This window comes from Trichosurus vulpecula, chromosome 4 (assembly GCF_011100635.1).
Source record: "Trichosurus vulpecula isolate mTriVul1 chromosome 4, mTriVul1.pri, whole genome shotgun sequence".
Taxonomy (NCBI): domain Eukaryota; kingdom Metazoa; phylum Chordata; class Mammalia; order Diprotodontia; family Phalangeridae; genus Trichosurus; species Trichosurus vulpecula.
In genome coordinates this window covers 35,887,801-35,908,365 of record NC_050576.1, presented here as the reverse complement: position 1 = coordinate 35,908,365, position 20,565 = coordinate 35,887,801, and the positions used below count along the sequence as shown (strand labels likewise).

Genomic DNA, 20,565 nt, shown 5'->3' with positions numbered 1-20,565 from the left:
AGGACAGGCATATATGGGGCCCAGGTTATCTGAGGTATGGGCTGGATGTGACTTGGTCACTGGGGAAGAGACCACAAATCCCCTGGGACATTGAAGGTAATCATCAAATAAGATAATATTTATAAAAAGGGCTTAGCACAGTGCCTGACGCATAGGCGCTATAATAACGCTTATTCCCATTTCTTCCCTCTGAAGCTCCAACCGTGTCAGAAAAGGTAGTTGGCTGCTTCAGAGCCACCTACAGAGGTCCATGTTTGTGGGGCAGGATAGGCCAAGAGAGTCTTCTATTAAGTAGCTAGATGGTACATTGGGTAAAGTATAGGACCTGGAGTCAAGAAGATATGAGTTCAAATATGGCCCCAAGTTTTTACTAGTTAGTTGTATGACCCTAGGCAAATCACTAAATTGCCCTCAGCCTCAGTTTCCTTATCAGTAAAATGGGCCCAATAATAGTACCTTCTTCTCAGGACTGTTGTGAGGAACAAATGAGATAACATTTGTGAAGTGCTTTGCTTAAAGCCCTATGTAAATGATAGTTATCATTACCATCAGCATTATTGTGGTTCCAGCCCATCACACAATATAAAAGTATTGTCCTTAGCTCAAAAGACCAATTGCATGGGATTCTCTTCTAATTAGTGGAGACTGATGACCTAACTCCCCATGCTTCCTGATGGTAAGGGCTGGAAGCCAGAAGGGCCAGGATCTCTCTTCTCTACGACTGTCACCAATTCCAATCCTCTGACATGGGTGGGAACATTGAGTGATCAGTCTCCACCAATGAGGGCAGAGTCCTGTACAATTGGCCCTTGGAAGGATTGACCCCCTTGTAAGAAGGAGTTTCCCCTTCTTCATTTTAGATGTGACTCAACATACAACAACCCTTGGTTCTACTCACAATATTTCAAGAACTTGACAATCGCCTTTTACAAAGCTCACCTCTTGGGCCAGATGTCCAACATCATGGCTGGGTGATTCCTGTCCATGTCACTGCTCACTTTCTCTAACAAGGAGAAAAAGAGTTGGTTGTGCAAAGAAATATCTGGACCTCTGGGGCCATGTGCACTGTGCTGGACAATGGGAAGCATGGATGGAGGGACAAGGAACCTGCCCTCCTAGAGCTTATAGTTCATTCAGGGAGATGAGCAATTTGCAGAAAGAATCCTAATGCAAGACAAGGGATGCAGCAAAGTCCAGTAGGCAGCCAGAGGCATCCCTGAAGCAGACTTCTTACTTCAGGCATTATATTTGAGTAGACAGAGCTGAGGCAACTGGAAGGAAGCCTAGGCAGAGGGGATGGTGTCAGACAAGGTGTGGAGGTGGGAAAGGTCATTGCATCTTAAGGGAATGGTAGGTTCACACAAGTTGTGACCTTTTCCGGACACCAAGACTAAACTCACCTTGTATTCACCTGCCCTGCTCATCAGGCCCACGATTAGTCATTTTGTCTCTTGGGAAAAGTCTTAAGAGACACTAAGGACAAGCCCCTGGAATGGTGGCTGGGCAAGCATGCCCTCACCCAAGTAGTTAATGAGAAGGAGGAGATTCTAGCTGTGGTAGGTTGCCTTCCTTTCCTTCTGAGTGATGGGGGGCTGTGGTAGTTGGACCTTGGGAAGAGACATCACTGAGTCGGGGAGTGTGAAAAAGGATGGACAGTGGAATAGAGATGCTCCTAAGGGACCTGAAGTAGGGATGAGGAGGATGCAGGGGCCTGAGTGACTTCTTAGTGTCCAGAGGACAGGGGGGCCACACCAGGAAGTCCACAGGCAGAAGGGGGACCAGAGTAGGAGGGAAGGATGAGTTTTCCTTTAGATGTGCTGAGTTTACATAATCAGGGGGCAAGGAGGTGGTGATTTACATCTTTTTGTTTGGTTGGTTGGTTCTTTTTTTAAATTTAATATTTTTAGTTTCCAACATTGATTTCCACAAGATTTTGAGTTACAAATTTTCTCCCCATTTCTCCCCTTCACCCCACCTTAAGATGGCATAAATTCTGATTGCCCCTTTCCCCAGTCTGCCTTTTCTTCTATCACCACACTTCCCACACCTTATCCTTTTTCCTCTTACTTTCTTGTAGGAAAAGAGAGATTTCTATACCCCATTGACTGTATATCTTATTTCCCAGTTGCATGTAAAAACAATTTTTTAAACATTTGTTTTTAGGACTTAGAGCTCCAAATTCCCTCTCTTCTTCCCTCCCCAATCACCCTCCTTGAGAAGGCAAGCAATTCAACATAGGCCACACATGTATTATTATGCAAAACATTTCCATCAGAGACATGTTGTGAAAGACTAGCTATATTTCCCTCCATCCTGTTCTGTCCCCCTTTATTCACCTTTCTCCCTTGACCCTGTCCCTTTTCAAAAGTGTTTGCTTTTGACTACCTCCTCCCCCAATCTTCTCTCTCTTCTATCATCCCCCCTCTTATCCCAGTCCCCCCTATTTTCCTATAGGGTAAGATACCCAATTGAGTGTGTATGTTATCCCCTCCTTAAGCCAAATCTGATAAGAGCAAGATTCACTCCTTCCATTTCACCCACCCCCTCTTTCCTTCCATTACAACAGGTCTTTTTTGCCACTTTTATGTGAGATAATGAACCCCATTCTATTTCTCCCTTTCTCCTTCTCCCAATATATTCCTCTCTCACTCCTTAATTTTATTTTTAAGATATCATGCTTTCATATTCAACTGACCCTGTGCCCTCTGTCTCTCTATATGTGTACATTCCCTTCAACTACTCTAATACTGAGAAAGGTCTCATGAGTTACAAATATCATCTTTCCATGTAGGAATGTAAATAAAACATCTCCACTTCACTAAGTCCCTTATGATTTCTCTTTCCTGTTTACCTTTTAATGCTTCTCTCGATTCTTGTATTGAAAGACAAATTTTCTATTCAGCTCTGGTCTTTCCATAGAGAATTCTTGAGAGTCCTCTATTTTATTGAAAATCCATATTTTGCCTTGGAATATTATACTCAGTTTTGCTGGGTAGGTGATTCTTGATTTTAATCCTAGCTCCTTTGATCTCCATAATATCATATCCAAGCCCTTTGATCCCTTAATGTAGGAGCTGCTAGATCTTGTGTTATCCTGATTGTCTTTCCACAATACTTGAATTGTTCCTTTCTGGCTATTTGCAATATTTTCTCCTTGACCTGGGAACTCTGGAATTTGGGTACAATATTCCTGGGAGTTCTCTTTTTGTGATCTTTTTCAAGAGGTGATTGGTGTAATCTTTCAATTTCTATTTTGCCCTCTGGTTCTAGAATATCAAAGTAGATTTCCTTGATAATTTCTTGAAAGGTGAGGCCTAGGCTCTTTTTTTGATCATGACTTTCAGGTAGTCCAATAATTTTTAAATTATCTCTCCTGGATCTATTTTCCAGGTCAGTGGTTTTTCCAATGAGATATTTCACATTGTCTTCCATTTTTTCATTCCTTTGGTTCTGTTTTATAATATCTTGATTTCTCATAAAGTCACTAGTTTCCACTTGCTCCAGTCTAATTTTTAAACTATTATTTTCTTCAGTGGTCTTTTGGACCTCCTTTTCCATTTGGCTAATTCTGTCTTTTAAGGCATTCTTCTCCTCATTGGCTTTTTGGAGCTCTTTTGCCATTTGGGTAAGTCTATTTTTTAAGGTGTTATTTTCTTCAGTATTTTGGGGGGTCTTCTTTAGCAAGTCATTGACTTGTTTTTCATGATTTTCTTGCATCATTCTCGTTTCTCTTCCCAATTTTTCCTCTACTTCTCTTACTATCTTTTCCAAATTCTTTTTAAGCTCTTCTGTGGACTGAGACCAATTCGTGTTTTTCTTGGAGGTTTTTAATGTAGGATCATTGATTTTGTTGACTTCTTCTGGCTGTATGTTTTGATCTTCTTTGTCACCAAAGAAATATTCTATAGTCTGAGTCCTTTTATGCTTCTTGTTCATTTTCCCAGTCAATTCCTTGACATTTGAGCTCTTTGTCAGGGTATTACTGCTTTCAAAATAGAGAGTGTTTTGTCCCAAGCTTCAGGGGTTTTGGGCTGCTGCTTTCAGAGCTACTTTTACTCTGAAGTGGCGTAATGATCCTCTCCTGGCCTGTGCTGTTGTCTGTGAGTGCAGTCACTCCTTTCTGCCATGTAATGACCAGGAGGACTCCCTCTCCACAGGCACCACAAAGCTCTGCCATACCAGTGCTTCTCCTCCCCCAGGAACCACCAACCAGGACCACAACCCAGATCGAAGCAGGGCAAAGCGAAAGAACCTTGCTTCAGTGCCAGCAATGTGATCTCTGTACTCCCTCTCTGATCAGCCTCTTAATTCCTCCCCTGTGGGCCAGGGGCTCCTGAAGCAGCCATTGCCATTGCTACTGTTGCTGCTGCTGCTGCCTCTGCCATCACTGCAGCCACCTCCACCTCCCCCACCCCCGAGGCTATAGCCCGACCATGCATTTCCCTCACTCCAAACCAGCAGTTCTTGCACTGACCTGCTCCATTGCCCTTGGCATTTGTGGGCTGAAACGTCTGGTAACTGTCACAGCTCAGTTATCCTGGACATTTACTTCTGAGAGGCCATTGGAAAGATGAGACTACAGATCAGAAGGAAGCTCCAAGGGGGCCCTGCTCATGAAGTGTTTCTCCTTTTTAGAATGCAGCTCCATCTGAACCTCAGAGAAGTTGCTTCCAGAAAAAGAAGGTAATCTTAAGGTGACTTTCCCCCAGGAGGTGTTACTGTGCCCCAGGAATCCTCTGAGCTCAGAAGCAGCAGCTCTCGCTGGGGGTGGGGATGTGGCGGCTAGCCCCAGGGCTCTCCTGGGAGGAGGGGCCAACCTGCTTGGCCCCCAAGGACAGAGCCAGGAGGGGGGGAAGGCAGAGGGAAGCTACAGAGAAGGTTACATTGAGGCTCATGTCAGCCAAAGCTTCCCCACTCTGAGAACTGTCCCCTGGTGGAAGGGTGGTCACTGGTTGGGGGAGAGAGGGTTGCCATAGCTGAGGCTAGTGGATTCTTATTTAGGTCTGGGTTGGACTGGTTGGCTGCTATGGGTCCAACCAGCTCCCATGTCTGAGATCCTTTGAAATCTGATGAGTCTTCCCTTGCAGGCAGAGTCACTTCTTATTGGAGTTTCCTTTTCAGGAAAGAAGAGGGTAAACTTTCCTACCTTAATAGCTAGACCAATTAGGACCAAGGATCAAGGATGAATTTGTCCCTCCTCCACTCCCCAACTCCCCTGACTCCCCAGGGCCACATGGAGACCAATTACTGCTCCTGATGGGGGAATGCATAGCCTTCAGAATCATGGCTAGCAACAGAAATAGGGTTAGAGACAGGGAGTTCCTTACCCTAATTCCACCTCTCCTCCCTTTAATTATTGATCCCAGAATTCTGCTAAGGATCAAAGCGAAGTTCACTGGCCCACCTCCTTTGGGAGACTGGCCACTGGCAGTCTGGTGGCTTTTTGCCTCCAATTCTAAGCTGATGCACAGATCACTTCTGGGCAAGGTTCATGATCACACCTACCAGACCCTCCCGGCCTCTGGTTTTCTTCATTGCCCCAGTGAATCTGTGCCCTCCAATTGGCAGGTGTTGACTCACCGTGCCCACTCCCACTTGCCACATATGAGTCCTCCTCAGGGAGGTCAAGGGCTGAGACCATATTGACAAGACCGACTGGCCTGCTGGTCATGCTGTACATTTCTCTGATAATATCTTTAGGTTTATAATTGATGTCTTTTGTTTTCAACACCGTTGTCATGTCCCAACATTCCTCCTCCCATTTCTTCATCTGGTGACACATGTAGCCCACTTGTTCCCTTGGGCAGGATTCCCTTACTCCATTGATGATCTGAGACACTGGCCCCTCAGAGACTGCTATATTCCATGGCTCACAGCCATCCAGGGTATCCCTAGAAGAATGCTGATGTTATATGTACAAGAATAAATGAAATATACACAGGATAAGGATTGGTGTAGAGTCAGAGACAGGGCTAGTAACATCACTGAGCCAAGGGCACTTGAGTATTTGTCCTGATGGGCAAGGGTCCTGGCAGCTTGTCTCATTTCTTCAGCAATTCCCTGGCTACCACCTGATGCCAGTTTTCAGGATGCCAACCACAAGGACATCCCTCTCTTTGCCCAGCTCCCTGACACAGGAGTGAGCACAAGCATGTGCAGGGACTCAGTCACATGGGCAGCTTGGGAGGGCTTTCCTCTGGAATAGAGAGGACTGTTGTGGGCTAGGCTCTGGGAGACTACTGGGTGGAAGGAGGCTGGGTTTCTCAATGGAGTGATGGGACACACACAGCTCAGGGCTCCTCCCCATCCTAGGGAAATACAGAACCAATGGGTAGCACCATGCCCAGATATTCCAAGACAAAGGTTGCCTTATGCCTTCCATGTTCTCTCCAGAATTGTGGAAGAGAGGACAGAAGGTCCTGGCATTCTTGGGTCCATTCCCTAAGGAAGACTCATTCTGCATGGTGCATGAACACACCCTGACTGTGTCTCTGTTCTGTCATTTGTCACAGCACGTACCAGGAAAGACTCTTCTGAGCAGGTCCTGCTTACCAGGTTAGTATGAATTTTTAACTCTGTGTAAGGTTTACAATATGCAAAATGAACAGTTTGTGACTTGAGGTCATGACGATATGTGAATGTTCCTGACTGGTGGTGCCATATGATGATGATGATGAAGAAGAAGAAGAAGAAGAAGAAGAAGAAGAAGAAGAAGAAGAAGAAGAAGAAGAAGAAGAAGAAGAAGAGGAAGAAGAGGAAGAAGAAGGAGGAGGAGGAGAAGGAGGAGGAGAAGGAGGAGAAGGAGGAGAAGAAGGAGAAGGAGAAGGAGAAGGAGAAGGAGAAGGAGAAGGAGAAGGAGAAGGAGAAGGAGAAGGAGAAGGAGAAGGAGAAGGAGAAGGAGAAGGAGAGGGAGAGGGAGAGGGACAGGGAGAGGGAGAGGGAGAAGGAGAGGGAGAGGGAGAGGGAGAGGGAGAAGGGAAGGGGAAGGAGAAGGAGAAGGGGAAGAAGAAGACATAGCTAGCATCTACATAGTGCTTTAAGGTTTCCAAAGCACTTTATACTGATTTGATCCTCACAACAGCCCTAGGAGGGAGGTGCTATTATTATCCCCATTTTGCAGAGGAGAAAAATGAGGTAGGCAGCAGTGAAATGACTTGCCCAAGGTCACACACAGGATTCAGATTCAGGTCTTCTCTGCTCCAAGTCCAACATGCTATTCACTGGTCCATCTGGTTGAGCCACAGCAGCTGAACTATGGGAACAGGGGCGAGAAAGCAGCCTTTGTCAATAGCACTGATGATCACACCAGTCCATCTGTCTGTCTGTCTGTCTGTCTGTCTGCCTCTGTCTGTCTCTCTATCTCTCTGTCTCTCTCTCTGTCTCTGTCTCTCTCCTTCTCTCTCTCTCTCTCTCTCTCTCTCTCTCTCTCTCTCTCTCTCTCATCTGTGTGATTGTCTTGACAGGATTAAAAACAAGGAGATTCTGGGAGAACTTTTTTTGTGGCACAGCAATGAAGCTCTGGGAAGTTCTGCTTACCTAGTTGTCTTTTTAAAAATGTATTTAAGAGAAATTAAACTTGTAAAAAATTATTAAAATTAAACTTTAAAAATCATTTAAAGTATATAAACCCCTCTAATTAAAAATAAAGTCTTTTAATTTATTAGAAACAAATTAAATCTTTTGATTTGTTAAAAAACAAAACTTCTAAAATTTATTAAAAATAAACTTTTGAAAATTTATTAAATTTAAATACTTAAAATTCAATTTAATTTAAAATAAATCTAACTTTTGAAAATTTAATTTGAAATAAATTAGACTTTTTTAGTTTTTAACTTATATTTTAATTTTTTTACTCTGAACTTGACAGTCATCAACAAGCATGAGCATTTTTATATTTGACATGCACAGAAGAACAAGGAAAGGGGATTTTACAGGAAACCATGAGTCAATACTACACAAAACTTGTGTTTTTAAAAAGAATGCCCTACTAAACATAAAAAATCTTAATTATTAAAAAGAAGAATGTCCTAAATTTAACACATTGGTCTCAAGGTTGCCCTGCTTGTCTTCATCATCTGAATTTCCTTTTCCGTTCTTCTATGTGTAACTGAGTGATTTTTCATGTGTGAGGCTGTTTTCCTTCACTGTCAGTCTCTGAAGACTGTGTCCCAGCTATCCCCCTTGGGGTCCATTCTCAGGTTCTCCCCAAGAACTATTTGTAGATACCGATGATTGTGTCCTGCTCCTCCCTCCCTCAAGTGTCCCTCCACTGGGCATGGGGGGGGGTGACTTAGGAGTGCCCAGCCTAGAGCACCTGTAAAAACCATCATTGTTCCCACTCTGTGCAAAGTCAAGAGCCAAGGGGACGTCCACCCAAAATTCTTCTCTGCGTGTCCACTGAGGCACTCAGGATGCATGCACCACTCAGGCCCAGAGTTGGTCCTACCCAAGTATATTCTTGATTTTTAAAGTGGTACTTGAGAAAAGCAATTAGGGGGCAGTGTGGAGAGTGGTAGGAACAAACATTTATTAAGCACCGACTATGTACCAGGTTCCATAGTAAGTGCCAGGGATACAAAGACCCAAGATGAATAGACCCTCTCCTCATGGAGCTCACTTTCCCCTGGCGGAAACAGCATAATCACCAAAAAAGTAGATACAAAGTAAATAGAAAGTAATTAGGGGAAGGAAGAAAGGGAGGAGGAGGAGGAAGAAGAAGAGCACAGACACCTCGAGGGATCCTCAAGTGCTAAGGTGTTTTGTTTTGGTTTTTTGGAGTCAGTCAGGGTTAAGTGACGCAAGTGCCAAGTTTTGAAGAGAATCAGGTGTTGTTGAGGTCCCCTCCCCAGTGACTAGAAAGGCAGCCCTTCCCCCCTTTCCTCTCTCTCTCTCATCTCCCCCCCTCCTTCCTCCTTCTCTTTTTCTCTCTCCTGTCATCTTTTTTATTTCCTTTCACTTTTCTCACTTTCCTTTATTTCCCCCTCCTTCCTCTCTTTCGTTCTTTCTTTCTTTTTCTTTTTTCCTCCATTTTATAATCAATCTGTCTCCATGTAACCTTACTCCTGGCTGGTTTTCCTCAGGCGTGTTGGGGTGTGTGGGGGACTTAAGGCGAACTTTCATGTGCTTCATCTATTTCATGGGATTTTTATTGGATTTACCAGAAGGTGGACACCAGTTTTTCCCTTTAGAAGGACGGGTTTGACTGTAACTTTTTTATAACATTTCCTAGCCTCCTTTGTTCTCTGGTAGGTTCAGTGAAATCTCACTCCCAGAGATACATTGACTTCAGTTTTTATCCCTGGGAGAGTGACCTTTCCTCTTGACCCTAGTCCAGTTGGGGCTAAGGATCAGCAGGGATTCTTTGGTGCCTCTGAACGTTGAACAAACATCCTCACTTTTATTTTCTTGTGACAGCAAGAAGAGGAGTAGTTTCACTGGCTGACCGACCAAAGTACCAGGCCCAACTCCAAGCCAGGAAATGGATTTCTGTGGTGTGCAGACTGGACAATGGGCGCCTGTACAAGGATGAATTTGTCTCACGTGAGTTCTCAGAGAGGCAGCTGGTGTGCCATTCAGGGCCTTCCTGGCTCATTACACATCACAGCCCTTGGTTCTAACATCCTCACTCGCCAGACTGAAAAATCTCCCTAATTTCCCCAGTACACCTCCCCCTCCTCCTCCACTTTTCACAGAGACTTTTCATATAACAAATAACATTTTTATAAAAACCAGAGGAAAAAAAAGAGGGGGGTAAACCAGCATAACACCTAAAAATATGTGTAGTTTACATTTCTGGACTCCCCACCTTCCCAAAGAGGTGAGGTGAGGTTGTCTTCTTACATAGGAAGGAGAAGAGACTAAGCACTTACACAGCGCCTCCTAGGTGTCAGGCACTTGCTAAGCACTTTACAAATATTATCTCGTTTTTATCCTTACAACAACCCTTGGAAGTAGGTGTTATCATTATCACTATTTTACAGTTGAAGCAACTGAGGCAAACAGAGGTTAAATGACTTGCCAGAGTCACACGACTTGTAAGTATTTGAGGGTGAATTTAAACTCAGTGCCTCAGTGCCCAATGCTCTATCCACTGCACCACATAGCACCTCATATCTCCTCTGTAGAGCCACGTTCATTCCTTATACTTTTGCAACATTCCCTTGATGTTGTCATGGTGAATCTTTCCATGTTTTTCATTCATCATATTCGTCAATTCTTTAAGCACAGTATTTCAGCACAATATTCTATTACATTCATGCTCCATCATTGGTTTAGCTGTTCCCCAATAAATGGGTATGTACTTTGTTTCCAATTCTTTTCTATCATGAAAACTGCTACTATAAATATTTTGTTGTATAAGGGGACTTTCTGCTATCAGTGGCCTCTTTGGAGGAGTAAGCCTAGTAATGGAATCTATGTATAAAAGGATGTGGACATTTGGTCACTTTATTTCCATAATTCCAAATAGCTTTCCAAAAGGGCCGTACTGATTTGCAACTCCACCACCAATGTATTAGCATGCTCATTTTTCTACAATCTCCGTAACATCGAATATTCCCATCTTCTGTGATTTTTGCCAAATTTCAGGGTTTGAGTTGAAACCACAGAGTTGTTTTGATTTACCTTCCTCTTATTATTAGCAATTTGGAGTATTCTTTCATGCAATTGTTAATAGTTTACTCTCTTTTTTATAGTCTACAGGGGAAAATGCATCCTGACAGAGAGAGGGTGGTGCACCCCACTAGAGTTTTTGGCCATAGACCCTGAGTTTGATACTGCCACCTGGACCCAAAGCATCCACAGTGGTGGACTGACCCTGCAGACACTGATTGAAGTAAGCTCATAGGTTCAGCTCCTCCCAGGAATTCTGGACAGTCCAACGTCATGCATGCTTATGATGAAGATCGTTCAGATGGCATGAGGTTATAGGAAGCATCCAATGCCCTAGACTTGGGCTCAAGCTCTTGTCCTCTCTCAACCCCCAGTCAGAACTTATCCATCTTGTGTCCCTCTCATCTCTTCAGGACCCTGGCTTCTGCCAACTAAGCTGAAAACAGTATAATCTGCTCCACTAAGGCAGATGAATGTGTTTTAATGGGAGCTATTGGGTTAATAAGAGAGGGCAGTTCCATCATGACACATCCCACTTATCTCTAAGCTACAAATTTTATCATGTGGTCTTCTTGATGGAGAATCCTACCTTCCTGCCCTAAGCAGGACTCCTACATAAACTATTGGCAGTAGAATGTAATCCCCCTGAGGGCAAGACTTACTTCACTTTGGTTTTTGTAGCCCCAGCAATTGCCTGGGATATAGGAGGTGCTTAACAGATGCTTGTTGCCTTGAGTTGAGTTGAACCAAAGAGCAGGGACAAAAGCAGGGCAAAGACAAGCTGGCCAGAGAAGGGCAGAGTTTCAAGCACAAGGGAGGGGCCTTGTGATTCAGATCACAGTCTGTAGGTGGCTGCCTTCCCCACATAGGCTGTGGACCACAGAAGCTCCCCTGGACCATGGTTGGTTAGGACCAAGATAGATGTAGCCCCATAGCAGGCTGGGGGACACCAAGCCCTGAGCCAACTTGAGGCACATGCAGCCTGGTTCTCTGCTAGGCTCATGAGGTCCTAAAGGATGTCTTCCTCTTAACAGACTGAGGCTGGATGTTGGGGAGGAGAGCTCAGGTCCTCTAACCTTGGCCCTGGCCATGTCTCTGACCTCCAGGAACTGTGCAGGACGGCCTTTACCCACCAGTCTCCAGTTCTATGAACCTCTCCTAGTAGCCTAGGGAGGTATAATGATGATGCTTCCTGAAATGAATGGGGCTCACCTTCCCTGACAGGAGTAGCCAAAGAGGGGTTGGTCTCCTAGCCATTTAACTCTCTGAAGGACTTCCAAAGACAGCTTTGCACAGTCTCACCTCTGATCAGAGCACTGGAAAGGACATTTAGTCATCCAACAAGCATTTCATGAAGCACCTTCATGTATTTATCGCCAGGAACTGTGCTAGGTCTGGCTATACAGACAACAGTGAAACAATTTCTGCCCCCAAGGTCCTGACGTTCTATCAGGGGAAGCGTGGCCAGGGTCCCCAGCGTGCTGGAGGCCAGGACCCTGCGGCTTCTACAACAAGAAATCCCAAGAGAATGGGGACGTGGCTGCAACATCTTGTCAGGGATTCAATCGTTACTGACCCCTTGACATAGCACTATCCCTCCTCAGCCCTCTGGTGCGCTTCTCCCCACTACCCCAAGCAGCTCACAGGCTCCAACATGAAAGACTTATCCCAGGAATACGCACTACCCAAAGTGACACCAACCAGGTTTCCTGGGGCTCTTTTGCTCTCTTGCTCCCCTTCCTTCTGACTCCATCAGTCTCAGCCACAGGAGCAGGGCCAGAGGAGAGATGTCAGCCCAAGATTCTTCCTGGGGTGGTGGCCTCATGTGGCTTGACTGCTCTATCTCTCTCCATGGAGTCCCCTTGTCCTTGAGATGTGGTTCTGCCTTTCCTCCACAGTGGTGTGGACAGCTCCAGGAGCTACTCTGAGGGAGATTAAAACATGTCAGTCAACACAGGCACAGGTATTCCACCCAATCCTGGGAGAAGAGATCTGCCCAAGGAAGGGCTCAGTGCCCCCAGCGGGCACCTCACTCAATGACACCCCATCTTCTCTCTGACAGAACAAGATCTTGAAGCTTCACCCGCACACCTGCTCCTGTGACATCTGCAAGGAGGAGGACCCCTTTGTGAGTTCTCCCTCCCTCCCTTGTCCTGTCTGCCTACATCTGTCTCTTAGCACAGTGAAGCTAGGCTGGAACTTCTCCACCTTCTCATCTACCCATGAGGACACTGGGCCAGGAGAGGGCCATCTGCTTGTCCAAAATCACCCAGTGGAGGAGCCAAGAGCAGAGGCCAGGTCTACTGACCCACCATTCAGGGCCCTTCTATTATATCTCAGGGCCCACTTCATATCAGATACACTCATTTTTACTCATTAAAGGATAAAAATTTAGAAGTCTGCATGTGCTTTGTTGCTGTTTAGCTGGTTTTTAGCCATATCTGACTCTTTGTGATCCCATTTGGGATTTTCTTGGCAAAGACATTGGAGTGATTTGCCATTTCCTTCTTCAGCTCTTTTTACAGATGAAGAAACTGAGGCAAACAGGGTTAAGAGACTTGCCCAGGATCCCACAGCTAGCAAGTGTCTGAGGCCATATTTTAGCTTGCTCCTATCTCCTGTACCACCTAGCTGGCCAAGCATGCATGTAGAGCCCTTAAAGTTTGCAAAATGCTTTAGAAATATTATCTGATTGGCTCCTCACAACAACCACAGGAGGTCAGTGCTATGGTTACCTTTATTTTACAGATGAGGAAACTGAGGCAGGCAGAAATTGAGGGCTTTTCCTCAGGATCTTACAGTGACTGAGGTTGGATTCAAACTCAGGTCCTCCTATTTCCAAATCTAGCCTTCTGTCCGCTGCCCCACCTGACTGCATCCCAAGGTGGCTTAATAGGATCTGTGTTGGAAGGGAGTGCCCTCATTGGTAGAATCACCAATCCCTAAAGAACTCAGGAGGCACCATTCTACTGCTGCCTACCCTCGTGTATGTGTAACTGGAAAGTCCTGTTTAAATGTAGCTTGTTATTATTACATCTATATATATATATATGTATATATTTATGTGTGTGTATACATATATATATATTTAAGTTGTAAGCTCACAAAAACTAGAAATTTGTTTCATGCCATTTATGTCAGTTAAAAAAATGCACAGGGCGTCCAGTTGATGCAGTGGATAGAGCACCCGTCTTGGAGTCAGGAGGACCTCAGTTCAAATCTGGTCTTAGACACTTGACACTTATTAGCTGTGTGGCCCTGTGCAAGTCACTTAACCCAAATTTCCTTGCCAAAAAATGCACCAAGAACTTTAAAACTGGACAAGCCATCTGGCAGAGAAGTCCATGACACTGCTGTGGTACAGTGAGAACCTGGGTTTGAATCTGTTGCTCATTTCCTATACATCCTTTTGAAAAATCACAGAAGTTAATTTGATACCTATTAGAGATCTATAGTCTCATAGATGTCACTGGACCTTGGTGGGAAAAGAATGTCATATTCAAAAGGTGGGGGGGTGGGGAAGGAGGGGAAGGAATTACCATGGTATATTAAAAACATATACTCACATAGAGGGAGACCATGGTGAAAACCAGTGGAAGTAGTTGCATAAGTGATATTGTCAAGGAACTATACTACAGACCACTGGGACAGTAAAGGAATATAGATGAGCAATTGGAGAAACATCACAAGCCTGAAACAGAGGCACCACTCCTTTCCTAACTCATCCATCTGTGTGGATTTCCCTTTATTTCCTGGGTCATAGATTTCCTCTTCACAGGAGATGTCAAGTACTTCCAAGCGTAGAAAATCAAACAGCTACAAGACCCCCTCCCCAGATCCACAAGTAATACTTTCTTCTCTTTCTCTCACCTTTTCAGCCAGAGAATGATAATGAGTGTTTCATGTGTAAAGATGGAGGTGAGCTATTCTGCTGTGACTCATGTCCCAAATCCTTCCACAGGGACTGCCATATCTCCAGTGTCTCATCAGAGAGTAGGTGAGCTCAGACTCCAACATGCAGAGTGTCTGGATGGGGAAGTGTGAGGCGGGGCCCCTATAAGTTTCAAGTTTCCAGGGTCCTGGGCTATTTGGTAAAGGGACGGCCCCTCTTTAGGTGTCTCCTGAAATTGATGACCCTGTCCCTGGTTTCCCAGAGATGTAACTCTGCCAGCCATCAGGAATAGTATAGGGACTCTTGTATGCTGGGGAGGGAGATCACATCAATGCACACAGCTTTGAGTTTGACTCATAGTTATTCAGGAAAAGTTGGGAGTACAAGGTTCTTACCTGTGATGATCATTTGAATGGGATGTTGGGGCCTAATGTGCCACAGCTGGCCAACATCAGGGACCTGGCTCCATCAGGGGTTCAATGCTGCCAGCCCCCAGCACCCAGGGTCGACTTACCATCAGTCCCTTTAGATAAAGAAGGAGGGGAGAATGAGATGCCCATTGTGCCCTTACTGTGAGTAATGGCATCAGCTAAGGATACAAGATACATATTCATGGACCCAGGGGCATGGTGGAGCATCTGCAAAGATCCTCAGTTATATTGAAATAAGAATTGTTGAATCAGGGAGTCAGGAGATTATGACTAACCTATCCCGGGAACTAAAAGCCCTTTCCATCCTGTCTTCTTGTCACCCATTTTCAATTGAGAGTGAGCACCTTGAGGACAGGGACTGTCTTTTGCCTCTTTTTGTATCCCTAGCACTTAACACAGTGCCTGGCACATAGTAGGTGTGTAATAAATGTTTATTGACTGACTGATGGATTAACTGACTGTTTCTCTGACCTCTCAGTGCTGAGTGGAACTGCACTTTCTGCATAATAAGGAAGAATAAGGAGAAGGAAGGTCTAGAGAACAACCACTACCAGCAAGAGTTTATGGCTATGAAGCAGCAGATGTATCCTGAGCAGCAGCTGGTGAGTCAGAACGCCATACTTCATGAAGGTCAGGTCATTTCTGATTGCACTGTGAGCACTAGCCTCTCTGCTGCCAATCACACACACACACACACACACACACAGAGAGAGAGAGAGAGAGAGAGAGAGAGAGAGAGAGAGAGAGAGAGAGAGAGGCTGGTCACTAAGAAAGTGATTGGAATGTTCCCATTTCACTTAGACCCCAAGTCTCTAAGGGCAAAGGAGACTTTCACCCCACTTTCTGCATCTTCCAAATGCCAAGGATTCTTGTGCTGTAGACAGAAAATGCCCTGCCCCAATTATTCTTTAGGATACAACTCAATAAAATAGTTCATTTTGGCCATTGTTGCAAGCCAAGGCAGAGAGAAGCATCATGCAGCAAGTGAAAGTCAGCTTTCAAGCCACTTTCCACAAGCACTCAGAATGTTCAGAAAATACAGGGTTGTGCTGTGGCCCCAGTCATTAAGGTACTGGCCTTAGGTGGAGTCTGTTGAGGTTCCAAGCCAGGGAAAGAATATTTCCTAATCTGCTCATCTATTTTGTTGGCCTCGGGGTCCAAGATGGAATGGACTCTTTCTTTTGGTTGGCCTGGCTTGGTAACTGGGACACATGAAGGTGAACGGCAGGGTCAGAAGGGATGCCCACTCATGTGGAAAAGGACAAGGCCTCCTCTCCAGTGATGTCAAGTAAGGGAACATACAGGGTCCACCTCACTAGTGTGTTCAGCTTAACAGTGAGTGCATCAGGCCCTCCACTCTTTGGAGACACTAGGTGGGACACCTCCCCTCTCCCCAGTTGGCCTGACTTTGTCTCACACACAAACTTCATCTTCTGCAGAAATGTGAGTTTCTCCTGATGAGAATGTACTGCTGCAGAGAAAGCTTCCTCTTTACTGGAGATCCAAGCCACGTAAGTAACAGTGATTCAAATAGTGATTTTACCTCTGAGGTCCAATTTATTAAACATTCATTAAACTTTTACTACCTGCCAAGCTCTGTACTGGGCACTGATCACCCAGGCAGTAGAACAGAAGGGGTCTGCTGCAGCCAAATGTGTCTGCCGATACCTTGGGTCCCTTGGATTCACCCGGTTTCCACGTGGGGCTGGAATTCCCAATTATTTCATAAGAAACTGATGGAAGCAGCTTCTGGGTTGGAGCTGATGTGCTCTCCATGTCTTTGTCAACAGTGCAAGGCGTATTCCCCGCTTGTCAGAAAACCCATGTGGCTAGACAAGGTGAAGAAGCGTCTCAATGATGAGACTTATAATACAGTGGAGGGCTTTGTCCGGGATATGCGCCTGATTTTTTACAACTGCAAGAAATTTAACAAGGTGAGCGGCACTGCCTGATTCCCGGTGACCTGGCATCCTAACCCTGGTTCTGGATTCTGACTTCTCTCTACTGTGTCTGCCCTTCAGTTCTTATTGTCTTCCCTTTCTCTGCTGTCTGCTTGGACAACTCAGTGCCTGACTTGCCCTACCTTCCATGTTCTGTGTCCTCTTGGTTGCTGCCTGGCTGCCCACTTCCTGACCCACTGCTCACCTCATCTGAGTAGGGGGCATCTACCTGTGGGATCTCACTGTGATTCCAGTGAACTCCAGACATCCTTTACTAAAGAGCCCACAGTACACCAGGCTCTGACTTGCCACCTTATTCTGTCTGCTCTGGGTGACTCTCTTGGCTCCCAAGGCCAAGCTCCTCCGAGATCCTGGATCTCTGAATTCTTCTTCCTAGACAGCCCTTTCCTAAGCTCATCCTCCTCACCTTCCCCCATTCAAGCCTAGTGTTGTGGTCTGCCTGGTCACCTGAACTGGACCCCTGAGGCAAATGGAAAGTACTTTCTGGAATTGAACAACTCATAGGAAGCTACAGGCCTGGGTAAACCATGGTCATTGGAGGATCGTGGCCAGTGGACCAGAAGGATGTCATGGTCAGGAGCCTCAGAGTTCTCCAGGAGGGGAGAGCAGGTGCTCTCTGTGAGCCTGAAGGCCCACAGAGTCTCATTTATGCTAATTATTATCCTTGTACTCATCCCTGAAGACTGAAGGGAAAAAATCCAACTTGTCAGGCAAAATTCTAGACTTCTTCTACAACCGATGCAAGTGCTAGGAAATCCATCCAAACCACAGTATTCATTCATGTCTATGACAGGATAGAAAGGATCGATGGGAAAAAGATTCACAATATTTCACAGAAAGTCCACCTGTTTGGTGTTTGTTCACTATACCTGCCAGCTCTCTGGCCAGCTGCCCCAGACCTCAGCACACTCTTTGCTCCCTCCTCATTCTCTTCTTTCTCCCTAGCCTCCTGTAGTTGAGGAAGTTCACCATTCCACACAGACACAGGATACTACCCTCACCAACTAACTACATCTGTGTGCCAAGCCTGGACCAGAGGGCTAGATCATTCCATGGAAGCCAGGAAACCTTATTCAATTTCTATTTTTAAATTGTAATTATTTTTTGTATTCAAAAAACTTTTCCCCTTCCACCTCAGTTCCATTGAAAAGAAAGAAAGGAAAGAGGGAAGGAAGGAAGGAAGGAAGGAAAGGGAGGAAGAGAGGGAGGGAGGGAGAAAGGATAGAGGGAGGCAGAGAGAGAGGAGGGAGGGAAGGAAAGAAGAGAGCAAAGGAAGGAGGAAAGGAAAGCTATTAGAACAAACAAGGAAATATCCAAACATAAGTGTCTCATTTTGCTGTTAGGAGATGAGTAACACTCTCCGTTAGCCCTCAAGTCATTCAAAAGTTGCTCACAACATTATTGCTATGGAACAAATTGCTCCCTCCATTCTGTATCAGTTCATACAAGTCTTCCCAGGATTCTCTGAAACCATCCCATTCATTATTTCTTACAGCACAATGATATTTCACCACATTCATATACCATGACTTGTTCAGCCCTTCCCCAACTGATAGGCATCCCCTGTGTTTCCAATTCTTTAGTACCACAAAAAAGAGCTGCGATCAATATTTTTAACATATGGCTCCTTTTCCTCTTTCTTTATCTCCTTCAGACACAGGCCTAATAGTATTATCACTGAGTCAAAAACCCTGTGGAGTAAAGTTCCAAATTGCTTTCCAGAATAATTGGGTCAAATCACAGCTCCTCTAACAGCATTGCTCTCGTCCGCTGTCTAAGCGGCTAGGTGGCACAGTTGATAGAACATAGTAGCTGGACTCTGGAAGACCTGAATTCAAATCCTGCCTCAAACACCTACTGTGTGACCATGAGCAAGTCACTTACCCTTTGCCTGCCTCAGTGCCCTCATCTATAAAATGGAAATAATGTTAACACCCATCTCCCAGGGTTGTTGTAATGATCAAATGGGATAATATTTGTAAAGTCCCATGTAAACATTAGCTTTTATTTTTTCTTTCAGGACAACCACTTTGGTTATCTGGGAGCAAAGTTGGAGACAAAGTTTGAGAGGGATTTCAAAGCAGTCTTTGATATTAAGGGAGCAGGTGAAGAAGAGAGGCGACTTTTGTTTCCATGACTCCCTCCCTCCAATCCTAGGCTTTGTTCAGGTCCTCTTCAGTTAGGAATATTGGAAATAAATAAAATTTTGACACAAGAGTGGGTGAAGAAAAGTTTTATTGCAACTCTCGAGAGGCAGACTACCCATGCTGGAATGCAAGGGGGCATAGATGACAGAAGCAGAGCAAGCTTTTATAAGGTTAATCATTCCTGGTCCATCCCTTCAAAGCTGGAATTGGTCCCAGCTCTTCACGCTACAATCTCCATTACCCATTGCTCCTTGACATGATCTCCCTCCTGGTCATTCTATGCATGTACAGATAATGAGGCTCTAATTTCATGCAGGGTGTGTCGGCTACTATGACTGAAGCCATTAAGCATGGATGCTACAGGTTTAGCTTACCCTTTGCCCAACTTTTGATTACAGATCCAGTTGAAACAGGTTTTCTCCTTTTCTGAGAATTGTTTCTTCTTTCTAATCACTACTCCTTTCTAATCATGTGACTCCTAGACTATTCTTTCTGTGGAGGACAAACCTTATCCCTTTCTAACAATTACCAATCCAGCCCAGTGTGCTGCTTCCTCCTTGGTCAGGAGTGATAAATTCTGGCTCTGTCTCAGATCCCACATGCCAGGGGATGCAGGATTAACCTCTCTGCTGGCATTCCTTGTTCTGGCACATCGATCCTCAGTTCTGCTGATGCCCTAGAAGTCTTTTTCTCTTTCTGTTCCAATTCAGAGCTTTTCTGGTTGGTTCAACAAGCAATTGTCAGGTTACTATAATGTACTCAATATTGCAGATTAAACATTTCCCCCAGAGAGTTTACACCATAGTCCAACATTTTCTGTTACACTCCCCAAATGCCAAAACAATTCCACATAGAACCCATTGGCCTGAGATTGCTGTTTCCATTCATTCATTCATTCATTCATACACCAAACAGTTATTTACAGGAGCCTAGGAATGACTGAGAGCTGGAAGGGACCTCAGAGGCCATCTTAGTTCTGCCCTCAATTTTACATATGAAGAAAATGAGATCCAGAGAGGAGAAGGAGCTTGAATAAGGTCCCATGAGTAATAAGGGTCAGAGCCAGGATTCTGCTCAGGACCTGTGTTCTTTCTACAACCCCGTACCACTTCCCTGCATACACACCCAGGCAGGTTCCAGGCACTCCCTCAGTTCACTTGTTCTCTCAGCACAGACAGCAAGAAAGCCAGACTTGGGGGAGCCTGGCAACTTGGGGCATCTTTGGGGGCCCCTAAGGGAAGCAGTTTCTGATTCCTAGCCCACATAGACACTGAGTGGGTGTTTGTGGAATTGAGTGAGCCAGGCAGGGAATTGTAGGGACACCTGTTACTGATGGGGTGCTTGGGTGCTTCTGCTTGAACCGTAGTTCTAATAGCCTCTGCTTGGGTGCCTGGGTCTGAACCCCAATTCCAAAACCACATCCAGTTCTAAAATCACATCTCTCCCTAGCTTCAAAGCATTGGCCCTAGCAGTTTTTCTCTAGCAAAGCAGGGCAGCATGCCCCACCAAAATACTTATCTCTA

General features: G+C 45.1%; 1 protein-coding gene across 1 annotated transcript in view; it reads left to right on the top strand.

Moving 5' to 3' along the window:
- Positions 1-19,314, top strand: part of LOC118846696 (nuclear body protein SP140-like protein) — a 58,277-nt gene extending 38,963 nt beyond the window's left edge. The window contains exons 10-19 of the mRNA XM_036755465.1: positions 4,636-4,683; positions 6,513-6,555; positions 9,415-9,540; positions 10,695-10,834; positions 12,674-12,739; positions 14,490-14,608; positions 15,413-15,536; positions 16,374-16,445; positions 16,725-16,868; positions 18,916-19,314. Coding sequence (XP_036611360.1) covers positions 4,636-4,683; positions 6,513-6,555; positions 9,415-9,540; positions 10,695-10,834; positions 12,674-12,739; positions 14,490-14,608; positions 15,413-15,536; positions 16,374-16,445; positions 16,725-16,868; positions 18,916-19,032 — 999 coding nt within the window. The 3' untranslated portion in view covers positions 19,033-19,314. The remainder of the gene's footprint in view (positions 1-4,635; positions 4,684-6,512; positions 6,556-9,414; positions 9,541-10,694; positions 10,835-12,673; positions 12,740-14,489; positions 14,609-15,412; positions 15,537-16,373; positions 16,446-16,724; positions 16,869-18,915) is intronic.
- The last annotated feature ends 1,251 nt before the right edge of the window (positions 19,315-20,565 follow it).